The sequence below is a fragment of the Triturus cristatus genome, chromosome 6 (assembly GCF_964204655.1).
Source record: "Triturus cristatus chromosome 6, aTriCri1.1, whole genome shotgun sequence".
In the NCBI taxonomy this organism is placed as follows: domain Eukaryota; kingdom Metazoa; phylum Chordata; class Amphibia; order Caudata; family Salamandridae; genus Triturus; species Triturus cristatus.
In genome coordinates, this window is record NC_140589.1 from 29,292,334 (window position 1) to 29,310,406 (window position 18,073).

Here is an 18,073-nt window from a genome sequence, read left to right on the forward strand (position 1 = left end):
AAGTGTATGGCAAACCACATGTTACAATTCACTGGTGACTATTGTGTCATGTTTTAAGACACCAGGAAGATACACTGGGCACAGGATAGCAGTGCCCCAGTGTGCAGAATTCAAATACTTGCATCAATAGTTAAAAATAGGGGTGACCACATCAAAAGATTGTATTTGATTATTTTATGCACAGTGGATAAAATTGCACTTGACGCCAACCCCTGGATAAAAAAAGCATAGTGTTAAAAATCAAAAAGGACACCCAAAATTGTATAATGGATTTATGAATATTTTGTATATCAACAATGAAGGAGATTTAATTTAAGACAAAAAGTAAAAAATATTCCTTTAAGGATATTTTGACAAATGTTCTTGAGCTATATTGTGAATAAGATATGACTCTAAAGTTTTATTATAGCCTTAGAGCCCTCCTAGCGGTCTCTACGGCCATTAAAGGCCTATTCCAGCATTAAGGGAGCGGACCTTTAATTGCCGGTAGAGCTCGCTAGGAGGGCTCTAAGGCTATATTCTGCCCTTAGAGGACTCATTGTCTGTGAAACTGCTCTTCAATCCTCGCAGCTCCACCATTAAGTGAGGCCCTCCTGAGCACCTGCACTCCCGTAGGTTTGGTGTTCGAGGCCCTCCTCCACCCTGGTGGTCCAGTGGACGTCTGACTCCTTCTCTCGCTCCGCTTTCTGCCCCCTTCATCCTCTCCTTTCTGCTTCGTTTCCTTGTTTTTCACCCTTCACCCTTTTACTCTTTCTATCACTTTTCTTCACTTTTCCCCGTTTTTCCTATTATCTTCCTTGTTCCCCATATTTTCCGCCGCTGCTTCCCCCGTGACCCGAACGCGACCAGTGCCAGGAACCCTGGACCTCCACACTGCCAACGCTACAACTCAGTGGCACTCCACGCATTCAACTGTAACAACAACTGCAAGCTAGCCTTACCAGCCGACACCCACGGACCCTTCAGCTGTCAACACTGCCGGCACACCTGCAGCACCACCAAGACCTCGGATCCAGCACAACACGCCTTCTAGAACATAACCGCACCAAAAACCCTGATCACACCTAAAATGCTTGGTCTATAATATAATATGGGTTCCATTGGGAGAATATTCATTGTAACTATACAGATTTTAAAAGCACATGATGTATTATCTTACAGATTTACCGAATTGCTTTTCTCTCTAGTGGATGGGTATGATTTGAAGTAATACCTTGGTCCAAAAGGGGGGGGGGGGGTGGGGGGCCTATGTAAATAATTATATAATTTTGTGAAAATTGATAATAAAAACATTTAAAAAAAAAAAACCCTGCAATGCATCCTCCTCAACGTATAATCCCTCCACAAACACGCCATCGAAATCTGGAAACCTCCTCGACAGCACCACCCCAGATGTCACATTCTTCACTGAAACCTGGACCAACACCACCCTGGGACCGGACATCGCCATCAGCATTCCCCAAGGATACAAGATCTCCCAGAATGACTGCCCCAGCTGCCCTGGAGGATGAATCGCCATCGTCCACAAATCCACCCTCCGGATCACCCCCCTCCAGACGAGCCCATAGACCTGATGGAACACCTACACTTCAAGATACAGGCCAGCCCTACCACCACCCTTTGAGGAACCCTCATCTACCAACCCCCTAGACCCCGCGGACCATTCACCAACTCCATCACTGACATCATCTCGCCACAAGCCATCGCATCCACCAACTACACCTTGCTGGGAGACATCAACTTCCACCTCGACAACCAACTAGACCCCAACACCACATCCCTCTTGGATAACCTCCTCAACATTGGACTCCGCCAGATCGTGCCGAACCCATGCACTCAGCAGGACACACTCTCGACCCCTTCTTCACAACAGGAAACTCCATCACTTTCAGCCACACCACCAAACTCCCATAGACAGACCATAGATGTGTCCACTTCACCTTCAGAACACCCACCATCCACAGACCACAGCACCTGCTCCCATGAAGAAACTGGACCAAATCACCTACGACCAGCTCACCGCCTCACTCAGCAACTATACCCCACCCATCGCAGAAGACAACGACCCCAACACCACAGCGCGAACTCTGCACAGATGGGTTTCCAACAGTGCCAACACCATAGCCCCCCTCAAGAAGAACAACAACACACACACCAAGAAAGCCAGATGGTTTACCACCAAACTTTGAGAGTCCAGACTCACATGCCGCCGCCTCGAAAAAGCCTGGAGGAACTACAAATCCACAGATCCCACAACAACTTCACAGCCGTCCCCAACGCCCACCACCAACTCATCATAAAGACGAGGATAACAGCGATCAAAGACAAAATCTCCACACACGCTTACAGCAGCAAAGAGCTCTTTGGCATCATCAAGGAGTTCGCCCAACCCACCAGCGAGTCTGCAGACATCCCTCCCTCACAAAACCTCTGCTATAAGCTCAACACTTTCTTCCACCAAAAAAATCAAGAACATTTATGACAACTTCGACGAAGACAGCCAACACACTGTACCCTCACCAACCACCTCCGACACCCTGAAGCTAACGATTGACAGCTGGACAGCCCTCACCACCAAAGACATGCTGAAGACTATGAAGTCAATCCACTCCGAGGCCCCCACGGGCCCCTGCCCCCACCACATCTTCAACAGAGCCGCCGACACCATAACACCCATGCTCCGCCACACCATCAACCGCTCCCTGGCAACCGCCTCCTTCCCCTGAAGAAGCCCTCAGCAGACCCACCGACCTCAAAAACTATAAACCTGTCTCCCTGCTCTCTTCCAAGTCATCGAGAAAGCCATCAACAGCCAACTCGCCACATTTGTCGAAGAGCACAACATTCTCGACTCCTCCCAATCCGGCTTCAGAAAAGACCACAGCACGGAAACCGCCCTCCTCACCGCTACAGACAACATCCGCTCCCTCCTGGACAGAGGAGAGACAGTAGCCCTTATCTTCCTTGACCTCTCAGCGGCCTTTAACACAGTCTCTCACCGCACCCTAACACACAGTCTTCACAACACAGGGATCCGGGGCAAGGCCGTCCACTGGATCCACTCTTTCCTTTCTGGCAAAAAGCGGCGGATCAGACTCCCTCCGTTCCTCTCGGACCCTACCCCAACCACTTACGGAGTCCCCCAGGGGTCCTCCCTCAGCCCCACGCTGTTCAACGCTGTTCGCTCCCATCATCAGAACCCACAGACTCAAAATTGTCTCATACGCAGACGACACCCAACTCATCCTCTCCCTATTCAACGAACCCCACAAAGCCAAACACAACTTTCAAGAAGGCATGGAAGCAGTCGCCAAATGGATGAAAAGCAGCTGCCTACAACTCAACACTGACAAAACAGAACTACTCATCATGGGCCCACACCCCGATGCCTGGAATGACACCTGGTGGCCCCCTGCCCTCGGAAGCTCACCCACCACCACAGACCATGCATGCAACCTCAGAATCATCCTGGACTCCGAATTAAAAATGGACTGCCAGATCAACTCGGTCGTGTCCTCCTGCTTCCACACCCTCCGCCTCCAATGGATCCCCCTCGAGCATAGAAAGATCGTCACTCATGCCCTCGTCACCAGCAGACTTGACTATGACAATGCACTCTACGCTGGAATAAACAAAAACCTCACCCGCAAGCTACAAAACATCCAGAACGCCGCCGCAAGACTGGTCCTCAACCTGCCAAGACACTGCCACATCTCCCAGCACCTGCACTCACTCTACTGGCTCCCCATCGAGGCTAGAACCACCTTCAAGATTCTCACCCACCCATACAAAGCCCTCCACCACACCGGACGAGCATACCTTAACAGCCGACTTGAATTCCACGCACCCCAAAGGACCCTACAATCAGCCCAACTCTTCTACGCCGTAGTCCCCCACACCAGGAAGTCCAGATCGGAAGGCTGCTCCTTCTCCTTCCTCGCGGCCAGAGCCTGGAATGCCCTACTGCTCCACCTCAGACAGACGACATCACTCCCCATCTTCACAAGAAACCTCAAAACGTGGCTGTTCAATAGACCTCCTCCTTGATGGACTGAAACCTGCACCTCCCCTCCTCCCCAGTGCCTTGAGATCCTCATGGGTGAGTAGTCGCCCTTAACAAACCCATGATTGATGGATTAAGGGCAGAATGTTCTAATTAGTAAAAACATAGGCCCCTCAGAGCCCGAAGGAGTTTAAATCCCACTGGGCTCCGTGAAGCCTTTGTTCACATCAAAAGCTGTGAAAAGAAAAAATCCATTGGAATATTGCTCTCCTAGCTTCTACCAGCCAGTAGAAGCCCAGAGCACTCCATTGTCCTCAATGGAGCTATAAACATTCCAATGTTCTAATAGTGTATATTTGTCTAATTTTTTTAACCTGCCTATATAATAATTGGTCTATGTACACTATACTGCCTATGAAATACACTGTATTATATAAACTTTCCTGATACAGAAAATGATATCCTGATTTGATTTGATTTTGTTATTTGTAAAGCGCAACTTTCACTCCGCAAGGAGTATCCTGGCGCTGAATTGGAGGTGAGAAAGAACCATAAAGGGACTAGATAAGAGCAAGACAAGATTCATCTGAAACACAAAGACCCAGGTTTTTAAGGCCTTCCTAAATAAAGTTTCCGAGTTGCATAGCCTAAGATGAGATGGAAGCAGATTCCTATAATTCAAGTTGTTAATCCAGGAGTATTTGGTGTCAATGGGCTGATCTACACTATTCTGTTTATTTCCTGAAATGCATATTAATACTGATTATTGATAGTGTGTATAGGTTGAATAAAATTAATAACAAAATTGTATTACCTTTTCTTTTTTCTTCTTCCTGACGTTACCCAATTCCAGCTCTGGGCCTTCTGCGAACAACAATTGCAACTTTAGGGAAAGGTTTCTCTGGATGTGCCTTCACGGTCCTCTACCTGTACACTGCTGAGCTCTACCCCACCGTCCTCAGGTATGCCTAGACACTGCATTCTGACATTCACGATTGATATTTGGGGAACATCAATACCAAAACAGTCTCATCTGTCTAAAAGAAAACATAAAAGATGAAAGTAATCCTCAGTCTCCAGTAGTATTTTTATCTGGGTTGCATTGAGAATCTGCATGTTGTGCGAAGTGTGGTTCATGATTCCCTCTATGTGCGAAGTTGGCAAGGTTTCTGGCAATCACCCATATTATCATGTCATAAATCTTGCAAATTAAGGGCCCCGTTTACAATATTTTGATGCAAGGCAGCACTGCAAGTCTTACTGCTGCGGTGTCAAAACAAAAGGGCAGGAATGCACCATAACCACAAGATATGGCCCATTCCTGTACTTTTCCCCCTGCGGTGGTGCAATATGGCCTGCCAGGCACCAACGCAGGCACCCTTGCATCGTGGTGCAAGTGTGTCTGCTTTGTAGGGGTGATTGTTAAGAATCCAGCACACATAGAAAAAGGAAAAAAGAGGAGAAATAGAGTTATTTCTCCTTGTCACGCCTCCCTTATGACTCCCCTGCGCAGGTGTAGGAATCGGATGCAATCCCAGGTTTACAAAACCTTGTAAATCTGGGAATGCATCAGGTTCCATGGATGTTACCTGGAAACACCCACAGCAACACCCGTGAAAAGCTCCTTTCACACAGAGTAATGTCTGAAAGGTGGTCATATTTACAAGTTTATGAAAAGCCACACAGGGTGGCTTTCCGTGGTTTTGTAAATATGGGCAGGCACACTGTGCTGCCGGTGCATCAAAAATACTATGCACCGTCAGCGCAATGGGCTTCTAAAGAAGCCAGTTAGTTGCAAATGAATATTCCAAAAGTTTCATTGTCGGGAATAATTCAATAGTTGAATGGTTTATTTTTCTTTTGTGAGTATATTTTGAATAAACTTACTTAAAAACGATTTCAAATAAAACTTTCTGCACAACATATTCTTTCTTTACTGTCTCAGTTAAAACGATCATAGAAAGACACTTAACAATATCAAAAAGCACTGTATAAAGCAGATGCATGAGTGAGATGCAACCTCCAGAGGGTTAGTGGCAACTGCAATAGTTACAGGTATAATCACATATTCTAAATATTCGAGTTACAATGAGTAGTATTTCAAGTTACATGAAAAAATAGGTTATCAAAGATAGGGGCATGTGATCTTGTATTAGAGCAGTATTGATCCAGTTTCAAAGCTTGTAGTCCTGTAGATACGCAGCTAACGTGTTTCACCCCATTCTCAGCGCTCAGGCCTGAGGCTTTTTCAAGGCTCTATATGTTAATTCAGACAGGGTTGGAATTACTGACATTTGCAAAGAAAAGTGTTAACTTTAAAACAACTGGTTGCTTTTTATATATGAGTTGTACTTGGCTGGTGACTTACGCTTTGTGGATCACAGCACACATGACAAATTTATGATGAATAGGTGACTAATGATTGATGAGAAACAAAGTGCAAAGTGCATGACCAGGAGACATGTTTTAGCAGTTGAAGGATGCACAGGCAAAAATTTAGGTAAGTATGGAATCTCTACATATGTTGTTTATTCCCGTAGTCAGTTGCCACATTAGGTTTGATTTTATAGTGCGAATGACATACATAAAGGTCTGAGCCGGAAGTACACTGATCGATATTACAGTGGCCATCTTCTCTTCGTAACCAGATTTCCTTTGGCAATGGACCCATATTAAAACACTGATCCCCCCACCCTTCTCTGCAGCTTTACAAAACCTCCCAGACGTATGGTAAGGCAACCGCCAAGTAAATGTAAATGTCAAGGTACTTATAGAGCGCACTGTCACCAGACGGCCACCTTCCGGTGTCGCCTTTGCGGTTTCCTGGCGCTGATACTCATACCGCTGTGGAACCCCTCCTGGCTTTCCCTGTGAAGTGTCCACTCCTGGGCACCCCCAGGGTGAAGCCAGGCATCCTTAGCGCTGTTGGGGCCGGTGTGGAGGCTAAGCAAGCTATTGCCCAGAGTTGCAGCGTGGGGCCTGTGATTAGAATAGGCACCGAGGCGAGAATAGACAGGTCCGAGGAAATTGAGCCCGAGCCCCGCCGAGGCAGGAATCAAACCCTGGTCCCTGGCCAGAACTCTGCTTCAGGGTCTGCCGCTCTAACCATTGAGCCACACTCCTCCACAGTAAATAAGGTAACCTCCATGAATTTATTTTAGGACACTTACCAGCAATTCTGATTCAGGTCTTCCACTACCCCAACCCCTTCAAAAACAATTGCGCTGGGAATCAGGTTAACAGGGACCATAAAGTGTTCGGGGTACCACAAGCCCTCTCCCCTTTAAAAATAATAATACGACCACAGGGTTTGGATCCCCAGGGCATTTCCAGGCTCGAGGAAGAGGACAGCCTGCCCCCCCCCCTTAGACTTTATGCATCGGCCACAAGGGATGGGGTTCCCAGGTCCACAAAGCTGCTTGAGGAGGGAGATCAAATGCTGCATACCCCTTATTTAAAAAGTCAACCCAGAGGGATGGGGTTCCTGGGCCTCAACGAGACTCAGGGGTCCACACCCTCCTCCCCTTCCACTTACATGATGGGCCAAGCGAGATGAGATCCCTGGGCCAAAATAATTTCTGGGAATGGGGTTATTATTTTTTTTTTTTAACTTTATGTGTAATTTTGTATATAGTACATCTACAACAACAAATTAGCATTGGTATAACGTACAGCAATATACCGTTGATAGCACGGGAGACACAAGTACAGATGGCAGCCTGCAGGGAAGAAGAGACATAATGGGGGACAATATCTGTGGAGAAACAGGCTACAATGCAATAAAAGGAAAGCTGAGGACAAGCACAGTGCACAATGCGCAGCACACCGAGGGCAACCCCCGGCCCCTCGCTTCAGTTAGGTGTTTCATCGCTATCGGACCAGCTTCCCCCACCATCAGTGCTGTCCGGAGAGGAGGGCTCCCCCTCCGCCAACCTGGAAATGCACATTTCACGCCAGACCAGTAGGTCGTCCTCTAGCTTCACATCCTTTCGGGTGAGTTTCATGTGAACTTCTTCCGCTAAAGACCACTCCCGAACATCCCTAAGCCAGGTAGGGACCTCTGGGCTCATCTGCCTCATCCAAGTAATTGCTATCCTTCGCCTAGCAAGCACCAACATTAATTGCAGGAGCTTACAGGGGAGTTTCCTTTTTTTTAGGTTTCCGGACAGACGCCAGCAAGCAACTCTATGGTGCTATTTCCACCTGGAATACCTGTCACAGCAGTGATAATCTTGCGCACCACCTCTACCCAGAACTGTTGAACCCTGGGACAATCCCATGCCATATGTAAAAAACCTGCTTTCTCCACAGCGCACCTAGGGCATCGGTCTCCCCTGTCACTTGGAAGACAGCTCAGGGATACCGGGGTGAGGTAGGTGCAGTGCATAAAGTTAAAGAGTGTCAATTTAAATCTGGCGTTACAGGAGACTGTACGTGTGAGGGAGCCTTTGTGTGCCCATTGTTTCTCGTCCAGGAGGACTCCAAGGTCTGCCTCCCAGGCTGCCCACAACGGTGGGAGTGGGGGGGTGGAGTCCTGCTTCATAGCCACGTAGAGAAAGGAAATCATTTTGCGACCCGACCCACAAGTGGAATATCAAGGGTGTGGGACGGTGATGAATACAGGCCCCAGCTAGGCCCGCAGGACACAAGGGTTCGCTCTCCTGTAATGGAATCTATAAGGAAGTTGGCACGGAAACTGCAAAGTACAAAGACAGCATTTATTAACCCTTAAGGGTGGTCCTACAATCCACACAACACTCTTCAGTATTGCATAGAGTAGCACAAAGAACCTTCGTACATGGTCCCCTTTTATACACAATAGAGGGGCTCATAAGTGGGTGGATACAACATGAAGACGAAGAACATTACCATTTATGGTCATTTTCGATACTGAATCAATATGTGGGCGGAGCTAACACACTCCTTGAGCCCGCGAAAACATGGTCAAGCAAGGCTAACTGATAACAGATGTGGTCAAGTCTGGGCATGTGCCAGATAGACAAAGGAGCTATTTATAGACTGTTACTAGGCAGATTACAAGAGCAACTAACACAGAGGTTGGACTCTTCTCGTGGGGAACACGTGGAAGCATGACAATACAAAATGGAGTCCAAGCTTCGGTCAACATAACAAAGAGAACATGATCTAAACTAAGGGAATTAATGTCTTTAGTAAATGCTTAATCACATCGCTGTTTCAATTTACAACAGACGACCCTTTCAGCATTTACTGAAGACATCCGGTTTGTTAGGATAATCATCATATATGTCAATTGTCATCATTTCTTCAACTTCTTTAGCTAAACGTTTTTGGTGGGCAACATCAGCAATAGCTTTCTTATCAGGGATACAGAATGATACACATAATGAGCAGAGCAAGGGACCACACTGAACGCAGATACAGCACGAAAACAGAACCGCCACAATAATGCAGAGACCAGTTAGAACCTTCCATCCCCAGGCGGTAATTAACGCCCAAAACCATCCAGAAAAGGACCAAGTGCCGTTTTCTGTATGGATCTCAGCTGCAATTTTATGCAGTTTATTGATGGCATTATAAACTGATGGCGTATGATCAGGGATAAACACACAACAGCTACTTCCAATAATTTTACATGCTCCTCCTCTGTCAGCTAGCATAACGTCTAACACCATACGATTCTGCAATGCAACAATTCTAGTAATCTGCAATTCCTCCGTAAGATTCCCAAGAGCAGCAGCAGTCTGATTTGTCATAGCTTCTACCACTCTTGTTAACCTTCGGATCTTCCTACTGTTCAGGGCAGCTCCAACAAAGAAAAACAGTCCTAAGTTAAAATCAATATACTGTTGCAGACTGGTATCAGTCTGATCTACATCATCAATTGATAAGGTACGTTTATACCTATTTACAGTCACATTATTCAATAATTTCAGATCCTTATGATAAGATGCGGGTGCTAGGAATACAGGAGGTAATAGAAATGATACATAGCATACCCCAGACCACCCAGCCGGCAGACGGTAATAACCTTTATTTCCACACACAAAGTACGTATTATGGGAGGCTAAGAAGGTACTATTGTTCAACCCATCAATATTCAGAACAGTAATACAATCACTGACACCAACAGGGATAAAACCCACACTCTGGACACACAGGTCCGCTTGAGCCTGTGCTACTTGGATCACAAATTTGTCTTTTCCCACAGTGTCTCTTGTGTTCGTGAAGATGTAGGGAATGGATTCATTGTCTGGTCGATACTCTTCCCACTCCCAAATTGTCCCGTTCGCTTGTGGATACCCATTTTTGTCTTGATGGCATTCTTTATTAAGTCTAAAAAGCAATCGTCCCACTGTCGGTTTCCGAGTGGCAAAAAGCAAAGTATACCATGCTCTACAAGAGCCATTATGAGAGAAAGGAAGTGGTATAAATGGCGTTCCTCCTTTCTTCTGATGAGCTGGCATCATCCCACATATCCAACAGTTCGTAGCATTCGTAGCAACGTGGGTATGATGCAGCATCTGGATGAAAGTGTTATTCAAGTAAGATTGTCGATGCTTCAACTCTTGATACGGTAATGTATAAAAGTAGTGCTCCTCAGGCACCGGAGTTGTCAACACAAGAATCTTCCGAGCGGGAGTTACATCCTCCACAAACCATGTGGTTATCCCAACAATGGCTACTGTCAACATGAACCCTAATGCACAAAGGATTTTCTTTTTCTCCATATCAAAGCAAAAATAAAACCCAATATCTTCCTGAAACTAAAAGTCTGTCAGGACTCTTCCCCTTGGGCAGCGGTTGATTTCTTCACCAGCGGGCCAAGACGGGTGTCGCTACACTAATGCAGGGCTGATCCCCCCCCCTTGCCTCATTGGCTCTCCGTTTCACTAACCCAAGGGCCGTTCTGACAGTATGTCCCGGTACTGGAAAACTCACTTCCTTGGTCGAAGATGATATCGCCTTCCTCCAGAAGTCGCGTGGTCCGGAAAGAGCTCCTCAGTGGCGTTTGGCTCCGCAGCACGGCCTGTCTCTGCAGCCAAAATTTCTCGTTGATCGGTCAGCACGGCAGGTTCCACCAGTCCGGGCGGCACCTTCCTACAGTGCAGAGAGTGGATCCAATTCTTTCGGTTGGAGACTCGCACAGCCGTCCTCGTTGCGAGGAGGACCTGCTCAGGGCCCACCCATCTCGGCTCCAAACTGTTCGTTCTGTCGAAGACTTTCACCATGACATGGTCACCAGGCCGGAGACCATGTCCTTCGCCGGTAGACCGATCAGGGAGCGCCTCTCGGACCTGTTGATGGATAGAAACCAAGTTATCCGTTAACTGTGCCAGATAATCGCTCATCATTACACAAGGTACATCATACACAGCCTTAGGTCTTGGTGGACCCCAAATATTCATTGGGCGTCCAAAAACGATCTTGTATGGCGTAAGGCCAGTTCGAGAGTGCGGTACTGATCTAATTGACAATAACGCCAGTGGCAGAGCGTCTGGCCAAGTCAAGGACGTCGAAGCTTGAATTTTTGCGATCTTAAGCTTCAGTGTGCCATTATACTTCTCAACTAGGCCTGCAGACTGAGGGTGAAACACGGCGTGGAACTTCTGAGTGATGCCTAGGCCCTTCAAGACATACTTTATAACATCCGCTACAAAGTGAGGGCCGTTATCACTCCACAGAAGTCTACAGACGCCATATCGAGGGAAGAACTCTTTCAGCAGCAACTTCGCAGTAGTCATTGCAGTATTGTCTTTCGTAGGGTACGCTTCAACCCATTTGCTGAAAGCGCAGACCACTACTAGAACATACTTCAGATTATTACAGCGCTCCAGCTGGATGTAATCCATCTGCAGAACCTCAAAGGGTGCAGTGGGTGTCACAAATCCTCCTGCTGGAGTTCGAGTACCCTTTCCCGGGTTATACCTCAGGCAGATCATACAGGTCTGCACCACCCTCTTTGCTGTGCTAGCAATCTCTGGATGCTCCCAGACTTGGGTAAGCAATTTCACAATTGCGGAAGCTCCAACATGTGCTAGCCCATGTGCCATCTGAACCATAGGTTGTACAAAGGCCGTGGGTAATTTCCATCTATCCATCTGCTTATTTCTCCAGCAGACCTCGTCATCCAGTTCTCCCTCGCTAGCCCATTGTTCCCGCTCTTTGTCAGAAGCGGTCCTTTGCATTTCTCGCACTTGCTCCTTCGCATCATGCCATCTCTCCACCTGTGACTTCACTACATACATGGCAGTAGTACCGGGCTGCATCGCAGTCTCCCGTGCTACTCGATCTGCTAACGCATTCCCTTCTCCAACTTTATCAACTACTTTCCTATGGGCGCTACACTTAACGATGGCAATTTTCTTTGGGTATGTCAGTGCAGTTAAAAGATTGTGAACTAACTCTCCATGCATTATCTGTACTCCATGTGACGTTAAAAACCCTCTCTCCTTCCAGAGTAGGCCGAAGTCATGCGCTACTCCGAAGGCATAGCGGCTATCTGTATAAACATTCACACACAATCCTGTACTGAGCTCACATGCTCGTGTTAATGCTATCAATTCCGCTGCTTGAGCTGATTTCTGTGGTATGCGTGCTGTCTCCACTATCGTTTGTAATGTGGTAATTGCATACGCTGCTGAAGTCGTACCATCTGGTAGCTTCAGACATGATCCGTCCACCCACAGTTCTCCATCTACATCTGGAAAGGGCGTATCCTGGAGATCAATACGACCCTTTGTTTGTTCCTCAGTCACGAGAATACAATCATGCGCTTTCCGCGCCTCAGGCTGGGTTTCGGGGTATGGCAACAATGTTGCCGGGTTTAACGTTACGCACCTTTTCAACGTAATATGAGGAGCCAAAAGCGTCAACTCATATCCCGTTAAACGGGCGCTGGTCAAATGCTGCGTCTTCGTTTGATTGAGCAGGGCATCGACAGCATGGGGGACTAATACCAACAGCTTATGAGATAACACAATTCCCTCGCTTTGGCGTATTGACACAGCTGTCGCCGCAACCGAGCGAAAACACCCTGGTAATGCTCGGGCGACAGGATCAAGTACAGCCGAAAAATATGCACAAGGGCGCTGCTTATCGCCGTGCATCTGCACTAAGACTGACAATGCACATCCATCTTTCTCATGCACATACAACGAAAAGGGCTTTGCATAATCAGGGGTCCCTAACACTGGTGCTGAACAAAGGGCCTGTCGTAGTTGCTGAAAAGCAGTATCACACTCATCTGACCAAGGGATTGGGATAGGCGTGTCCTTTGTCAAGAGGGCTAACAATGGCTTAGCTATGTGCGAAAACCCCAATATCCACTGTCTACAAAAAGAAACAAGGCCCAAAAATGCACGCACATCCTTCTGTGTGGACGGTCTCGGTGTGTCCAAGATTACTTGGATACGATCCGGTGTGAGTGCACGTCCCTCCTTAGACAAAAGGTGACCCAAATAAGTCACCTTTGGTCTACAGAATTGCAATTTCTTCCTAGATACCTTATGATTGTGGGACGCTAAAAAGGAAAGTAAGGATAACGTACTTTTTTCACATAACTCCAGGGTGTCAGCCGCCAGCAAGATGTCATCAACATATTGAATGAGGGCGACCCCCTCGGGCAGAACAAAAGAATCCAATTGTCTTTTCAAAGCCTGACTGTAAATGCTAGGGCTTTCTGTGTAGCCCTGAGGAATCCTACAGAAACGATAAGATCTATTATTTAATGTAAACCCAAAAAGATATCGGCTATCAGGGTGAATGGGAATGGAAAAGAAGGCATTTTTCAAATCAATCACTGAGAACATGGTCGCCGTAGGCGGGACCAAAGTAAGCAACGTCGTGATATCGGAAACCACTGGGTATTGAGGTATCACGATCTTGTTCACTTCTCTCAAATCAATTATAAACCGATAAACTCTGGCATCCGTATCCTTTTTCAGTATGGGAAGAATCGGACTGTTACAAATGTTGTAGGGGACTTCCTCGACTACCCCAACCATTATCAAATCCTGCACTATCTGTATAAGAGCCTCCTCCCCCTCCTGGGAAATACGGTACTGTGGGAGGCGTGGTAACACCGCCCCCTCCTGGACGCTAATGTGGACCGGCGGAATCACCATTTGTCCCACATCAGTATCCGAAGTTGCCCACAAAGCACGAGGGAGGGTAGCTAACAGCGCATCCTCTGACATCGTACACATCCGTGCAGAGCGGGGGTAATTGTCATTTAATATTACCCGCACACCAGCAGGGGAGCAGCGGATCGTAGCCCTAAAATGCTTTAACATATCAAGACCCATAATATTGTCCGGTGTGTACGGGGCAAGCAGAAACGGACAGGGTGCAGAAAAAGAATCAACCTTAAACATGAGGGGCTGTGAAAGAGGGCTTCGGGAGAGTGTACCGTCAAACCCTACCGATGTGACCATTAAGCCGGATGGGGGAGCCCCCGGAACCAATTGCTTAGACAATGCACTACGTGTCGCTCCTGTATCCACTAGGAACTGATCAGTAGAGCCCAAAACCTCAGCCGATACATAAGGGCCCTTCTGATCGACCGGCACCTCAACTGATTCTAACCCCCATCCAACGCATTCCTATGCATGCTGAGAGTCATGGTACCCCGACCGGTCAATCCCTGACGCTTGATACTGATGCTGGCGATCGAAAACATTTGATCTATCTCGGGGCTGCCCAGCAGAGTCAAAACGAGCCTGTTCGTTAGAATTCCCTCGGAAGTTCGAGAAACCCCCTCTACCTCGCGGGCCACCGTGGGTATGCCCCTGACGCGATGCATGCAACACCGGGCAGTCCCTAGCCCAATGACCCGATTGCTTACAATACGCACATTGATTCCTATTCAAATCAGACCGGCCCGAGGGAGGACCATAAGATCCTCCCCTACCTCTACTACTACCCCGTCGAGGCGGGCCATAGACTTGCGCCAACATCACCTTTGTTTTCAAATCTTTCGATTTCTTTTCCTCCTGGCCCTTTGCTTCTTGCTCCTGACGCTCATAATACTGGGCGATAGTCAGGAGGGCCGTCGGTGTAGCGGAAGACCAAGAACTTTCACTCGCCTTTAAACGGGCCGCAACTGCCGGCAGCAGATTAGCCACATATTTATCCGCAAAAAGGTGGCGTCCCGTATCGTCGGTAAGCGACTGGCCACTAAAATCATGAAACGTCTCCTCAAAGCGCGTAAAGAAGTCCGCAACTGACTCGTCAACTTTCTGTTTACATGCAGCTAACATATTCCAGTCAATCTTTTTAGGGGGGGATAATGGTCTTCAACTTAGCCACGATAGCAGCAGGGAGATCTAAAATATTCTGGGGCGGTTTCTGCGCGGGCTTCCTCTCCCTATCCTCATCCTCCAGTTCAGACCATCGAGCCTTAAAAGTGGCAACATCATCTACCTTTCGCACGGATCGCCACATATCCGGTGGTAGAATGAGGCCAAAGAACAAATCTATATCTGCTAAAGTCATAACGCAAGAATTCAAGGCCCCCTCGACTTCTTCATAGAAGGCCGCTGGATTCTTGCGGGGGTCGGGCAGCGCATTCTTTAATGCCATAACATCAGCCCTATGCCACGGAGTGTAAACCCAATTATACACAAAATATCCCTTGGCATCCGCGGAGGTAATGTCCGAGCTAGTCCCCGCTCCTTTAGGAGGAACATACAAAGGCGCCGCCTCGCGCATTGGCTTAGCATGCACTAGATCGCTCTTATCTGATTGAGAGGTGGATGAATGGCCGCCTCCAGTACGCGAATCCGACCGCTTTTCCTCCTCAAGATGTTGGCGCGCTTTCTCTTTAAGGTCTGCTGCCTCATCCCGCAACGCAAACAGTCGTCGAACCGCCTCAGGCGCCTTAGAGGGAGAAAAAAACACCATTACGCAATGCTTTAGAATCTGATACCACATCAGCAGGTTCAAAGACACTGGAATATTTCCGAAAGGCAGTAATCACTTCATCAGAAAAGTGTCCCAAGAAATACAACCTTTCCCTATCCTGCCACGGCTCCCAAGAAGCCAACAGCTCATCAAGGGATAACTTGCCCTTACATGCACGATAGGAAAACTGTCGAAGCTCACCCATTCGCTCGGCCGATAACATGGACCGCGTGTCTACCTTACTCGAACCCGATCCAGAATCTTGTGGCCTCGGGGCAGACGCGCCAACATAAGGAGGCGGAGAGCGATCTAGTAAATAAAAATCATCATCAAGATTATTAAGGACAGGATAAAGTGGCTGCCGAACAGCATATTGACCCAAAACTTGCAGCCTACGCTCTTTCTCTTGTCTCTCTGTCTGTTCTCTGTCTTCCCGACGCTTCGCTTCCTGGGCTCGCACATGATCATTCTTCCGTTGTTCTTTATCAAACAGCGCTTTCTCACGCTTCTCTCGCTCACGCACCTCCTTCACCCACAACCGCACACACTCAAACATATCCTGACGAGCACGCCGCTTACACATACACTGTTCCACATACTCAATCTTACGTATATCAAACGATCCATACAAAGGCCATCGTAACTCAGGATCTTTTTTTGTATATTTCCTCCATACTGTGCTGTACATTATGGAAGAAAGACCATGCTTCACATACATATCCCTATTAGGAGTCCCCTCTGGGGGAGCTGGAGCAGATTCCTCGAGGTTCAACCGGTTCCCAAAACAGCCACACCACTTACGGAGTGCGCTGAAAGCAGGCATGCTCAGAAATAATGCAGAATATGCAATATTATAGAAAAATGGCACTTAATCGTTGCGCCGTTCAAAGTTACACAGCTCCGGAGAAATCTCTCCACATTACCTGCCTATATGTGTTGCAACGCATATATTTTCACAAAGACAAAGACAAAATATGACTAGTCATCCCAAATCAAACTCAAATAGCCAGATCAGGCTTCAAAAACTCGGAGCAAGTACCGTACACCGGTTCTTACCAATCAAGAGTCCAGATTCCAACTGCCAAGCTCCACAATCGCCCAAACGGCTTTCACGGCAAGACCGACAGAAGAGGTCTCAGTCGAGGACCGGCGCCACCCAGACGGTCAGCTCGGAAGGGAAGGAAGAAAAACCTCGGGATGCCAGGGCTAAGACGCCGCTGGCAGTGGTCACGTCCCCGGCCCAATTCCTCACCTTCGTCGCGACCAGTCCTTCGAGCATCCGAGTCGCCGATGAGCCCCACGTGACGGGCGCCAATTGATGAATACAGGCCCCAGCTAGGCCCGCAGGACACAAGGGTTCGCTCTCCTGTAATGGAATCTATAAGGAAGTTGGCACGGAAACTGCAAAGTACAAAGACAGCATTTATTAACCCTTAAGGGTGGTCCTACAATCCACACAACACTCTTCAGTATTGCATAGAGTAGCACAAAGAACCTTCGTACATGGTCCCCTTTTATACACAATAGAGGGGCTCATAAGTGGGTGGATACAACATGAAGACGAAGAACATTACCATTTATGGTCATTTTCGATACTGAATCAATATGTGGGCGGAGCTAACACACTCCTTGAGCCCGCGAAAACATGGTCAAGCAAGGCTAACTGATAACAGATGTGGTCAAGTCTGGGCATGTGCCAGATAGACAAAGGAGCTATTTATAGACTGTTACTAGGCAGATTACAAGAGCAACTAACACAGAGGTTGGACTCTTCTCGTGGGGAACACGTGGAAGCATGACAATACAAAATGGAGTCCAAGCTTCGGTCAACATAACAAAGAGAACATGATCTAAACTAAGGGAATTAATGTCTTTAGTAAATGCTTAATCACATCGCTGTTTCAATTTACAACAACGGGGTAGGAATATCTGGGTACTGAGGCCAGGTGGTTTTCTCCACATCTTGAAGTCCGCGATAGTGTAAAAACTGTCCTTGGCCAAGGCCAAAGCTCTCCTCCGCCTGTTCAAAAGTAAGGAAAGTCTCACTGGGAAAGAGGTCTGCCAGTACCTCGCATCCACCCTCCCTCCAAGATTGAAGGGTCATGTATTGTCCCATGTCTATAAAGGGAGCCAATATCCAAATCGAAAGCTCCCTATGGAAGGGGGCCCTCCGTAAGATCCGCTCTG

General features: G+C 47.6%; 1 protein-coding gene across 1 annotated transcript in view; it reads left to right on the forward strand.

Moving 5' to 3' along the window:
• The window catches only part of LOC146813679 (solute carrier family 22 member 7-like), a 316,070-nt gene that overhangs the window by 277,944 nt on the left and 20,053 nt on the right, over positions 1 to 18,073 (forward strand). The window contains exon 9 of the mRNA XM_085610174.1: positions 4,857 to 4,965. Coding sequence (XP_085466300.1) covers positions 4,857 to 4,965 — 109 coding nt within the window. The remainder of the gene's footprint in view (positions 1 to 4,856; positions 4,966 to 18,073) is intronic.